Genomic DNA, 12,755 nt, shown 5'->3' on the forward strand with positions numbered 1-12,755 from the left:
CTGCCCAGGTCGGCCATATGCATTTATCCATCTTTTACATTTTTCTACACTCTTTGGGTTTTTGGAAAGGAATAGACTGTCTTCCACCCGCTGACCGTTCAGGATAATTGTGTCTGAATTGTGCTCTTCCCATTGACTACGTTTAACCATTTTACTGATGTTTTTAACGAAATCACTCTGATCGCCATTTGTTTGTAATCTAAAATCCTGACAATGTTGTCGGAGCTGAAGGGCACGCAGCGTCTGCTGGTAAGGGCCGTTTCACTTTACGATCACTGATTGGTCAGTTGTCAGTTGACAAGCCTCTAAGACTGATTGACAGGTGGCATCATGTCAATTAAAGGTGACGTGCAAATATTCACTTTTATACTGCATGTAGATGATGAAACTGATGATCCAAAGGGCTTCCTAATAGCGTGGGAAATATTCACTGCTTACTCACAACTTTTGTATTTAAATAAATGAGAAATATGGAACCTTTTTTACCTTTCCTGCTTCTGTCCAGGTCCTCTCCAGGGCTTTCAGGAACCGATTTGTGGAGCTGCACTTTGATGAGCTGCCCAGTGGAGAACTTGAGACCATCCTTCACCAGAGGTGTAGTTTACCTCCATCCTACTGCACCAAGCTGGTCAGAGTCATGCTGGACCTTCAGGTAGGCTTTATTTTGCAGACTGCGGAAATGACACATGTGGTGCTGATCCATACTGCCCCTTTAAAACTCCTCCATCCTTCCCTCGTCCCAGTCGTTGCGCAGAGGATCGTCCGTATTTGCTGGGAAACACGGCTTCATCACTCTGAGAGATCTGTTCCGCTGGGCGGAGCGCTACAGGCTGGAGGAGCAGATGGCGGGCTCTCAGGACTGGCTGCAGCATTTAGCGAATGATGGTGAGGCATCTCACACATGATGTAAAGTGTTTTTTTTTTGTGAAGCGGCTGACATCCTAAATGATGCCGTTGCCTTAATGTTCAGGCTACATGTTGCTGGCTGGACGAGTGAGGAAGCAGGAGGAGGAGGCCATCATCCTGGCCACCCTGCAGAAACACTTCAAACGGACAGTGAACCCCGACAACCTGTTCTCACAGAAACAGCTCACCAGTCAGTTCAGTAAGTAGTGCTACAGCAGCAAACACAGAGCCTCTCCATTCACTCTGCAGAGGCAAGCGCTTCCCTCAGTGTTCCCTTAGTTCCCTTCTGTTTGTAGAATCATTTTCAAGGAGAAATAGTGTGTGGTAGGAGAAGTCTTTAACCCTTCTATAGACCCTTCTGTTTCCTACCACTTGGAAGGGTGTAAGTGTTCTAAAACAATTAGAAACCGTTTTTGTGGCTGAGACTACTGTGGCGACTTCAAAAGCTGTTGGAGACAATGACAAAAGAAGCTTGCGGCCCTCTCAGTTTGGATCTTGCTCTGATTGCCAGGCCCCCTCATCGACAGCGTTGCAGGAGTACCAGAAGAGTTCCGCCACGTTGTGTGGACCCACGGTTTGAGGAGGATGGCTGTGCTGATTGGCCGAGCTCTGCAATTCGGGGAGTCTGTTCTGCTTGTAGGAGACACTGGGTGAGCTCCGCATGTCAGACTTTTAAAGCTTTATATGCAAACAGCATCTCAGCAAATTCAGGTCCCTGATGCCTTCCAGTGGTTGAAAGAAAAATACCGGGTCTCCAAAATAAGAAACAACAACACAGAATAGACTGTATAAAGGAGGGAGTTTTTTCTTTATTAATTGGGCCAAGCCCTTTTTACCTGTTTCCTCCCCAGATGTGGAAAAACCACCATATGTCAGTTGTACGCCGCTCTGGCTGGACAGAAGTTCTTCTCCGTCAACTGTCATTTGCACATGGAGACATCTGACTTCCTTGGAGGTCTGCGGCCGGTTAGATACACCCACCAGGTACTCATACACCCACGTTTGGGTTCTAGTAAGACCTTTTATTAATCTGTTGTGCTTTGAGGCTTGTAGTGGTCAAACAAAATCTGCAGAATCGGTTCACTCCATTCTGCTGTTGGTCTTTAAGCACATAGTTTTGACTTAATTTGCAATGGTTCTGTCAGTGCTGATTTCCTGTAAGAACTTGAGGTTCTTACTTGCTGTAACAACCTGAGACACCTGTTTTATCTTTTTTTAAATTTATTTATTTTTTTGCTCAATACAGTCATGAAACTTTCCATCAGCCTCTAATGTTGGCATTTTTGGTGTGTTGCTGACATATCAATGTGACAGACGGTACTTTAGTGTGATAGGATGATCAGGAGGCTGACGCACCACAGGAATCGCTTCTAAACATCCCCCAAAGGGCAGCAATGATTAGAAACTAATTATGGAAGAAGCTGGTGAAGGAACAAACAAACCAATCTTAGACAGCTCTGTTAATGATAATTTTTGTGTAATGTGTCCTTGAATAGACTGCTGGTGAGGATGTCAGGCTCTTTGAGTGGATTGATGGACCTTTGGTGTTCGCTATGAAGGAGGGAGGAGTGTTCCTCATGGATGAGATCTCCCTCGCAGACGATTCTGTGCTGGAAAGACTCAACAGGTACAACGCGCCTATGATATTATATAGAGAACAAGGAGGATCCATCCTGCTTCCTATACAGGCTGGGATTCTGTTTGAGTATTTTCCAGTTCGGAATAAGTAAAGGGACGAAACAAAACTGGATGTGGAAAAATATTTGTGTTTCCACTAATTTCCTCTGTCACTGTTTAGATTTGTGCATGGATGTGCAATGGCTTGCAAAAGGAGTCACCACCCTTGTGGAATCAACACAGACAGCCGCTTTGTGCTGATTGTTTATATCGGGGTGTCCAAACATTTTGACATGTGGGACAAAATGGTCAAGTCAAAAGTACTCAAGGGCCAAAGAATGAATAAAAAACTGAAATAACAAAAAAAGTATGTTGTGAATTTTTTAAATGCGCCACTAAATTAAATTAACAAATTAATAAATGTATTCAAAGTAGATTTTGGCAAATGGCCTCACGTTTATGTAGAACATGATCCTCTCCGGCCAGTTTACTGGGGAAAGTTTGGTGTCTACAAACATCTGTTTTGTTTGTTTTAAATTTGCTGCCTATAAAATGATGCAGGTAAATGAAAAGCAGAGATGAGTTTGTCATTATGTGCTATGTTTGCTCTCAGTGTTCTGGAGACGGAGAAGTCTCTTGTGCTGGCAGAGAAGGGCAGTGGAGACAACGATGATGTGGAGCTGATCAAAGCAGCTACTGGCTTCCGTCTAGTTGCCACCATGAATCCTGGTGGAGACTTTGGCAAGAAGGAGGTATGTCATACTGTGGTGTGGATGGAAGAAATACCTCAGAGATCAACTATAATCGGATCTTGTACAGAAACACTGCACTGCACCACTAGCGGTCGCTGTGAATACATTTTCACATTTTGTCACATTACAAACACAAACTTTTAATATATTTTGTACCAGACCAAAGCAAAGTAGTGGATCGTTTTTAAAGTGTAAGGAAAAAATCATAAATCATTCCCAAAAAAGGCTCTGGCTCTGTCAGTGTGGATAAAGAGTCTCTGTGGACATTAGTCGTGAAGTCCTTCAACAGATTCTCACTGAGCTTTAGGTCTGGACTTTGACTAGGCTTTGACCTGGCACAAGCACACACAAAAGTGTGCTTTGAGCAAAACCACCCCATTGTAGCCCAGCTGGATGTTTAGGACCATTGTACTGCTGGAAGCCAGTCTGTCTTGTGCTCATCTGTCTCTGTGGTTGAGTTTATCCACCAAACTTGACAGATCCAAACTGCAACAAACGATTAGAGCTGCAGAGGATCTTCATGACCTTCCATCTATTCATGACCAGTACAGGTCCAGGACCAGAAAAAGGGGCCGCTAACATAGCTGTGGTCCCAACTCATTCTGGCCACAGGTTATTCAGACTTCTGTCCTCAGGCTGGTACTACTGATTGGTGCTGATGGGTAAAACGAGTCGACACAGAGCCTGTAGCTCTGATGAACACCTTACAGTCAGGGTAGCCAGCTACTCTGCTGAGGGGAAAAACAACAACAACAAATTAAAACCTCTCCTGTACATACTGGCCAGATTCTTACCTTTTTTCCCTGAATAATGTCTTTTCTGTTATAAATTGTAGTTGCTCTTCTGCTTGTTGTTACATGTCTGCCTGTTTTTTTTACACAATGCAAGTGTTGGAACCCAAAGTCAGATTCCTTGTTTGTATGCTCAAACCTGGTGAATAAAGTTCAATCTGATTCAGATTCAGTACCTCCTGCTGTTGTCAGCATCATAGATTATGACTATAGTTAAACAGTGCTTTTCATCGGTTTGGTTAGCGAGAAACATTTATTTAACTCTTGGACTGAATGTATTTTTACGCAGATGCATTCAAATAGTCACCAGAGTGAAGAAATGTATATTATATGTGAATTATGTGCGCCGTTTGGAAGTAATTTCGATAAAACTTGCTGTATTAGCGAAAGAGCCCGAACATTCTTCAATCGGGCTGTTTCGGAATGTGACGTCACAAACAGAACGAGTACCGTGCATCCGGCTGCTAACACTACGACTTTCGCTACCGATTTATTAAATTTAATTCATAACTCTTACTCTATGTACAAAAAATTTATAAAAAAATGTCTGATACATCTACAAACCTTACCTCAGGCATCGGCGACTCTGATACCGAATATATATATATATACGAAGAAATGGAGTTTGAACAAGGTGAACCTGAGGAGACTATATCTAACGCTGCCCAAGACATAGAGCCAATGCTCCATTGTAAGTACCCCTCAAAATCCACGCTCGTGAATTGCATAAAACACTTTTGTCACTGCCGGCAATCCAGTCCTTTCGCGTTTCTTTTATGAATTCATCCCATTTCTTTCGGACCTTTTGATCCTTCGGCCAAGTATGTAGCACTACTTTCTGGCCTGCACTAGACCGCGGTGAAGTTGGTTTGACATTGGACATTCAAGCTCCGCGGAGTCAGCGGAGCACTCTTGAGAAACAAAAATCAAATCAGATTTGTTGAAGGTCCCACCGCGTATGGGAGAAGGGAGCAGCTGAGAGACACTGGCCGAAATCGGAGTCCTTCAACCGGATCAACCGTGAGCTAGATCCCGCTGACTCCACGGAGCTTGAATGCCCAATGTCAAACCAACTTCACCGCGGTCTGCACTACAGCCACCAACTACGCACCTAGAAGGCATTCTACTGTGGACTTAGTTTGCCGATTTATTTATTTTTTTTTTTTTTTTAATTATTATTTTTTTTTTATTTATAATATACGCACATGTACAATGTATGCAATCCCTCTGGCATTAGTCTGTGAAAAGGATTAATAGGACAAAAACACCGAAATAATCCTTAGTGAACAATGTTTGTTTTAACCTACCGAGTGGGTCGTCCTCTCTGCTGATGCGCTGTGTGTCCGACTCCGCTTTCTAATGTTACACAAACATGTCTGAACCTCCATCCATCCATTTTCTGACCCGCTTAATCCCTCATGGGGTCGCGGGGGTTGCTGGTGTCTATGTCCCGATATAAAATAATTGTAGCCGTCCAGTGGTTTCATGCTTCCATGCTCTCTGGTCTGTACTGCCTGGCGTGTTTATAAGGCAGCTGTATATGTCGCTGTACGGAACCCTTGGCCAGCATTTCACAGACTCGCTCCGTCCCTTCAGGCTTTTGCTGTGTGGATCTGGCAATCTGATACCATCAACCATCAACTTACTGTTATAACGATCTTGTGATACGTTATCTAAAGAAGAAAAATACGTAGAGAACTCGTCGTTTCCTCTGTTTGTGCCCGCTATGTGTTCGCCTTCCGCCTTCCAGTCCGGCGCGCATGCGCGAAAAACCCGGATGAAAACAATAGCAGTGAACTGGTCTATAAGCGACACTACAGCCACCAACTACGCACCTAGAAGGCATTTTATTGTGGACTTAGTTCGGCGATTTTTTTATTTTTTATTTTTATTTTTTTTTATTTTATTTTTTTTATAAAGCGCTTGCTCAAAGTAGACGTGGATCAGCAGATTTGGTGTGTGAAAGAAGATACTGGAAAACATCCATATATCCTTGTTCGCCGTACCGGTTGTACAACGTAAACGCCTGTGTGTTTCTATGCAAGTTCGCTTCGCGCATTCTCGGTGTTCTTGAACTGACGTCACACGTCGGAAAATGCCGATCGTAAACGAAGGCAGCACTCAAACGCGGAATACCATAATTGGTGTAAGACATGTGCAATATTTTATATTTAAACTTAATTTGAACACTTTTGATACATGAATATTCAAAGTTTACCTTGTTCTGGAAGTTATTAAACGGTTTTCAGGATTTTTTTTTCAGTCCAAGAGTTAGACTTTAAGGATTCAAAAGTAAAAAAAAAAAAAAGCATTATGTTGTCGAGCACGTCAGCCATCTAGGATTTTCACGTTGTAAAGGTTTATTTGGTGTCATCAAAGTGTCATGTATCAGACTTTTTAATCAGTTTCTTGAATCTCTGCCCTGACTCGCTGTCTGTTACAAACTCTGCTGCTGATCTATAAAACTGTTCTGTTTATTCAGAAGTCCAACAATCATTTCTATACTTACTACACTTTGTCTCATTCATTATGTTGCAATTTATACCTTGAATTTGAATATCTTTACAAATTAGAATTGAGAACAGAGGTTTGAAATATGGATTTGGAAAATGCTTTCCACCATTATGAAAAAATCTCCAGCTCAGTGAGAAACTCTCTGTGGCAGTTAATGTAAGAAAGTGAACAGATTCAAAGGTATGAACACTTTGGCCAGTGCTGTAAGTGACGGTGAAGTCTGACCATTGTGCTGATGTGCTTTTGGACAGCTGTCTCCTGCCCTGAGGAACCGCTTCACCGAGATTTGGTGTCCTCAGAGCAACAGCCGCAGTGACCTGGTTCAGATCATCCAACACAACCTGCGGGCCGGACTCTCACTTGACGGTAAAGTCGACTATACTGATGCCAGCTAGCCAGGCAGTGGCTGAGATTTACCTGTGACTGTTTTCTCTAGGGTTAGTGCCACTGCTGATTAATATAAAGATGAAGCTAATTTTGCCTGTCATCAAATGCAATCCAGGCGTGGACATCGCAGAGCTGATGCTGGACTTCATTGAGTGGCTGACCCAGCAGGACTTCGGCAGGCGCTGCATCCTGAGTGTTAGAGATATCCTCTCCTGGGTGAACTTCCTCAATACTGTGTGTGAGAGAGACGAGGACAGCTTCATGACCATGAGAGTGCCTGAGGAAGAGGAAGAAGCGGAGTGGGACCTCAGACTGGATGCTGTCACAGCTTTTGTCCATGCTGCATGTTTGGTTTATATCGATGGCATTGGCTCAGGTCAGCTAAATCCTACTCGGAATACAAGCTCTGAGTTACTTCCATTACTGGGAAACTTTATCTCGGTATCTGTCTCTCTTTTCCTTTCAGGGACTACAGTGTCCTGTGCAGACAGCGCCCTGTTTGCGCGTCGGATGTGCCTCGGTTTCCTGCAGCAGAGGCTGAGTAAGATGACCAAGCTAGATGACGAGATGTTGGATGCTCTGAGAGTTTACGATAGCTGCTTGCCACGGGAGCCTCAGTGGGGAGAGGACTTCTTTGGTATCAGCCCCTTCTACATCGCCACAGGTATGGATATCCATTATGTCTCTATATCCACACGTCCACCTCTTCTTTCTGCCTCAAATTTCGGTCTCAAGAAACAGATTTCTACATAGCAAAGTAGGTCTTAGATGAAACTACATTCATATTTTAATATAATGAAAGCTGGTTAGACAAACACCTTGCTTAAGATCCGAGGTGGTATATTTTAAGCTTTGCCATTTCTGCTTTAGTTTTCATGTTTAGCTGTGTGCTAGTTTGCCTTGTTATATTGTGCATTACAGTCTTGTTCAGTAAAAAAGTCCTGTAATCCAAATCCATCGTTTGACATTAAGTAAGACCCCACTCCCCAACGCCCACACCCCAAAAAAGGTTTAATCCTGTTGTCTCATTCATTTCTTAAAATCTCTCTGTTGGTGAGGTTAACATGAGTAGCATCAGTGTTGGTTCAGCAGGTAATTGTGGTCAGAATGTGGCCCAAAAAGTGGGCATTTCAAGAGTGAGTATTTAAGGAGACCCAGACAGAAAATCTCCTGTCTGCCAGTAGATGTGGAAAATGATCATAGAGCTGATTAAATATGATGTTAGTTGAAGGAAAGATTAAAAATGATTCCTATATTTCTCCCTCTGCTGAGCAGAATATCGTGACGTTGTCCAGAAGAGGTTCAGTTGAACTGTAAAGTAGAGCCTAAGCTGTGTGTCCTCCAGGTATACCTGCAGCAGCAGTCATCGGTCATCTGCAGTTTATAGAACCAGAGAAGCAACACACTATTTGGGACACAGCTGACAAAGTGTGGCGTTCACAAACGGAACCTTATCCTGAGGCAGTGTCACACTCTGAGCTGGGAAACATGAACGCTCAAAACACAGGCTCCTGGTCAAACAGATCAGGACTCTGGGGATAATCTGTAAAGGAGTTCAACCAGTGAAGACAAGGACCAGCACTTGCAGACTGCTACCATGCAGTGGCTGCAGTCAGCCTGATGGTATCATATTTCCAGCCCTGTGATGCAGTGTGGATGCTGAACAGCCCTGCAGTGGCTTCACAGCAACATGGTGTCTGTAGACTACATATTTTCCAGGGACTTCCAGCAGATTGGATTGCAATTGAAATTCAATCGGACCTTTTTCTGGCACATGTCCTGGGAGGACTTTTGTTATCTGTTGGTGACATAAATAAACTGAATTAAATACATTTTATACAAAAAAACTTTAATGCCAGTATACCCTAGGAGCTGCAGTTGAAACTAATAAGTGTTCCTGGGTAACCTTTTTTCTTGGGATGTGTTGCAGATCTGGAATGCAGGTATGAAGCTGTCTTTAAAGATTCAATGTTGAAAAAACAAACCCAAGTATTTATCCTGGGCTATGGTGTCTGCAGTAGAACAATAGTTTAAATTATTTAGAGATGCACCAACAGAATCACCCAGAGGGAGTGCATCGGCCATGAGATAGCTTTGATGAATAAAACCATCTGAGTTGGTCCAAACAAGAATTAAAAGTAAACTGAGCATCTCCCAGGAGAGACCTGATCAGTAAACATCTAACAGCGTCTTCATTGGTTCATTTTGTAGAATTTCCACATCTTTCAATCAATCAATCAATCAATCAATCAATCAATCAATCAATCAATCAATTTTATTGTCAACTACAATTTGCATTGCAATCGAAAATTCAGTTTCAGTACAACTGTCCATCACATACACTTATCAAACATTTAGGGGGAACGATTGACTGAGGCCTTGCGTTGCCAAGGAACGCAGCCTTTCAGTGAACATTGTATTATTGCTGGATTTCCAGCCATTTCCTCATCATGTGTTCAAGCACATGACTTTTTTTCCTGTCCCTTTTCAGAGCTCTTCTCTTCTTTAGCGGCAATTTCCTTTAAATGATCAATTATGTCATCAGGGCCTGAAACGGAGAGCCGCACCCTGTCTGAGTACGCCATCACAGCCGGCACCGCGGCAATGAACGCCCAGCGGCTTCTACGAGCCCTCAAACTGCAGAGGCCTGTGCTGCTGGAGGGGTCCCCTGGGGTGGGAAAGACCAGCCTGGTGGCAGCACTGGCCAAAGCCTCTGGAAACCGTCTGATCAGAATCAACCTGTCCGAGCAAACGGTACGGCTGGGATCTTTGGCTCTTCTCAGATAGGACTATCCGGTGCTACCCTGGATGTAATGCTGTGTGCTCTCCGGCAGGATGTCACTGACTTGTTTGGGACGGATCTTCCTGTGGAGGGAGGGAAGGGAGGAGAGTTTGCATGGCGAGATGGCCCCCTGTTGGCTGCTTTGAAGGCTGGCCACTGGGTGGTCCTGGATGAGGTAACAACGGCAAATCACTACACCAGGCCTGATGCTTTGGACTTTATTTCTAACAACAAACAAGGCTTAGGACAATGATCCACTTTTCAATTTAAAGAATTTGTGTGGTGCTCAAGCCTAAATTATGTAAAAAAAAAAATAATTAATAAAAGGTGGTTGGAGGGGTGGTTTGTAAAGGCCATGTAATCATCTGGGTGGTGTGTGTAATACGTGTGCATTCCGAGCCAGGGTCTGTCTCATCAAAACTGCCGTCATGGTAACACAGTGAGCATTAAAGATTCTTGATTCTTTTTCGTCTCTTGGTAATGGAGAAGCAGGTAAAAGAGATAAATTATAGCACATAACACACGTCATTTAGTCTCATTTGATATATAATGTTGACCGAGGACCAGATGTGGCAGCGGTGCAGAGAAACATGATGACCTGCTGTCTGACGCGGAGCTGTTCTGCCCACAGCTCAACCTGGCCTCTCAGTCAGTGCTAGAGGGTCTGAACGCCTGCTTTGACCACAGAGCAGAGATCTACATCCCTGAGCTGGGCATGAGCTTCCAGGTTCAGCACCAGAAGACCAAGATCTTTGGCTGTCAGAACCCGTTCACCCAAGGCGGGGGACGCAAAGGATTGCCCAAATCCTTTCTCAACAGATTTACTCAGGTGAGAAACTAACCTTCCACTGCAAAGTTGTTGTTTTTTATGCTTTCTTGTATTTTCATCATGTAAAGCACATTGTTGCTGAATGTGCTGTACAAATAAACCTGCCTTACCTTGATAGAGTAGACTTTTCAGAATGTTGCTGTTATTTGTAAAAAAGTGTTCACATGACATCTATTCAGTCAGAACACTGTTTCTGTGCTAGTAATATACATACGAATTTCATATATCTTTAGGGATCCTGCAGTCAAGAGTAATTAAAGTGTTTAGAACAGGGGTTAATGCTGGGTCCAGGAGTCAGACGTTCCTCCAGGCTTCCAGTGAGGAAACGTCTAGAACACTTCTGAGGCAGAAATACTGACTAGTGCAGTCTGAGCATGTGTTCCAGGCTTCTGACAGATTTGTCGCCAATTAAACCAGTGACATGTTCATTGGCTTTAGCATCCTATTGCTTCTAGTAATAAGCTAGCATTACTAAAACCATAGTCTTTGAGTCCATTCCTTTAGGTATGTAGATCCTTAACTTACCTTCTCCAAAAGGCTGCCAGCGTTTCCAGGCCCAGCATGTTGCAAAGTAAAAATGGTTCAAAGCTCCACCAGATAAGGCAGAGGAACTTGATTTTCCTGGTCCTCGCTGCTGTCATCCTTCCTGCTCACACAGAAATGTCTTGATGGATGAAATTTTACCATGGTGTCTACTGATTTGGTTGGTTCATAATATGCTGTTCTTTCCAGGTTTTTGTGGACCAGCTGACCAGCAAAGACATGGAGTTCATTGGAAATTCCATCTTTCCCACCATTGATAAAGAAATCATTGGAAAAATGGTTGAGTTCAATAACCGGGTGAGTTTCTCTTCTATTGTATTTGAGCCACTGACAGAACTGAAACTATGTCTGGTATTTATAGGTCAGAAATACTTTGAGAGATGCAACCTGCCGTCTTATGTACCTTGTTTATGCTAAAACCAATGACCGTGAGTGCATCACCCCATTAATGTGACATGTCCTTCATAAATGAGTCAATTGTTAACTCTTTTAAATAGAAGCGGTTGGTAAATCCAGCATCACAGAATCTATTTTGTTTTTAAATATCCTTTCAATCTCCTATTTTCCTCCTACCTGACGAGCCTTGCTCTCATGTTGGCCGTTGCTCCAACTCTCCGTTATTCAGCCAAAGTAAACACCCCTTTTTTACCATCTCACAGCTCGTCCAGGAGGTCTGTGTTGAGAGGCTGTGGGGGCAGAAAGGGAGCCCCTGGGAATTTAACCTACGGGACATATTCCGCTGGTGTCAGCTGATGCAGACCGATCAAGCGCCAGGATTTTTCGACCCAGGCCAGCATGTAGCCTTGGTGTACGCTGACAGAATGAGAACAGAGGCTGATAAGACGAAGGTAAGCCGCACTGATTCCATGGAGGTGGAGAGTGCTTTGTTTTATATATTGGCAGTTAGACTCATGAGGACGTTTTTAGTTGGACAGTGAATATCAAATCATATTTTAATGATGTGACATCACCATAGTCCAGGTTTTGTGGCTCATGTTTGATTTGGGCCTCAGGTAAAGCTTTGACCAGACTTTAATTTACACTGAGCCTCCGCTGACCTGTCTATGAACACCTCACTGATCTGAAAAGGACCCACCGTTGAATCTTTTAAAAGGAAAGGTTTTAAGTGGAGCTGAACATTTTAAATACCAAGTAGAGCTCAGTCTGAACTCTTTTCCTTAATGCAAAATTATTTTTTTTCCTGCACATCTTTATTTCTGTACATCAAACCTTATGTTTGTAAGTTTAATGTATTTTCTTAAATGGATTTATAGGAATATTAGCCCTCCAGTCATGTCATGATAGAATTTATTTGCGTCCTGGTAGTGCTGTTAATGAAGCTTTAATTGATCAGATAGTCTAGTTTCTGACCAGCTGGTCACCACGTAGGGCCATCTAGGCTGAAAAGTGTCCGGTTCCGGGCAGCAGTTGGTTTGTAAGTAGCTGATGGATCCGTCTCTGAACGTTCTCGTGTCCCACACAGGTGCTGTCTGTGTTTAGGGAGGTGTTCGGGGAACACTACGAGCCTTACTGTGGCTCCAGGGAGTTTCACATCACTCCTCTCAATGTGCAGGTTTGTCAGCACCATGGAACCCGGTGTGCTAGTTATCACGTGCACACAGTTCATTTGTTTC

At 43.4% G+C, this 12,755-nt stretch overlaps 1 protein-coding gene across 2 annotated transcripts in view; it reads left to right on the forward strand.

Annotated features, from left to right (window-relative positions):
• Window positions 1-12,755, forward strand: part of mdn1 (midasin AAA ATPase 1) — a 98,482-nt gene that overhangs the window by 36,611 nt on the left and 49,116 nt on the right. For both annotated transcript variants that reach the window (XM_012853983.3, XM_021311403.2), the window contains exons 26-41: window positions 506-652; window positions 744-885; window positions 971-1,105; window positions 1,418-1,556; window positions 1,758-1,890; window positions 2,403-2,533; window positions 3,137-3,275; window positions 6,832-6,946; window positions 7,083-7,343; window positions 7,434-7,631; window positions 9,513-9,721; window positions 9,802-9,924; window positions 10,381-10,578; window positions 11,311-11,418; window positions 11,781-11,969; window positions 12,605-12,694. In XM_012853983.3, the coding sequence (XP_012709437.2) occupies window positions 506-652; window positions 744-885; window positions 971-1,105; window positions 1,418-1,556; window positions 1,758-1,890; window positions 2,403-2,533; window positions 3,137-3,275; window positions 6,832-6,946; window positions 7,083-7,343; window positions 7,434-7,631; window positions 9,513-9,721; window positions 9,802-9,924; window positions 10,381-10,578; window positions 11,311-11,418; window positions 11,781-11,969; window positions 12,605-12,694 (2,457 nt within the window). The remainder of the gene's footprint in view (window positions 1-505; window positions 653-743; window positions 886-970; window positions 1,106-1,417; window positions 1,557-1,757; window positions 1,891-2,402; window positions 2,534-3,136; window positions 3,276-6,831; window positions 6,947-7,082; window positions 7,344-7,433; window positions 7,632-9,512; window positions 9,722-9,801; window positions 9,925-10,380; window positions 10,579-11,310; window positions 11,419-11,780; window positions 11,970-12,604; window positions 12,695-12,755) is intronic.

The sequence above is a fragment of the Fundulus heteroclitus genome, chromosome 15 (assembly GCF_011125445.2).
Source record: "Fundulus heteroclitus isolate FHET01 chromosome 15, MU-UCD_Fhet_4.1, whole genome shotgun sequence".
NCBI lineage: Eukaryota > Metazoa > Chordata > Actinopteri > Cyprinodontiformes > Fundulidae > Fundulus > Fundulus heteroclitus.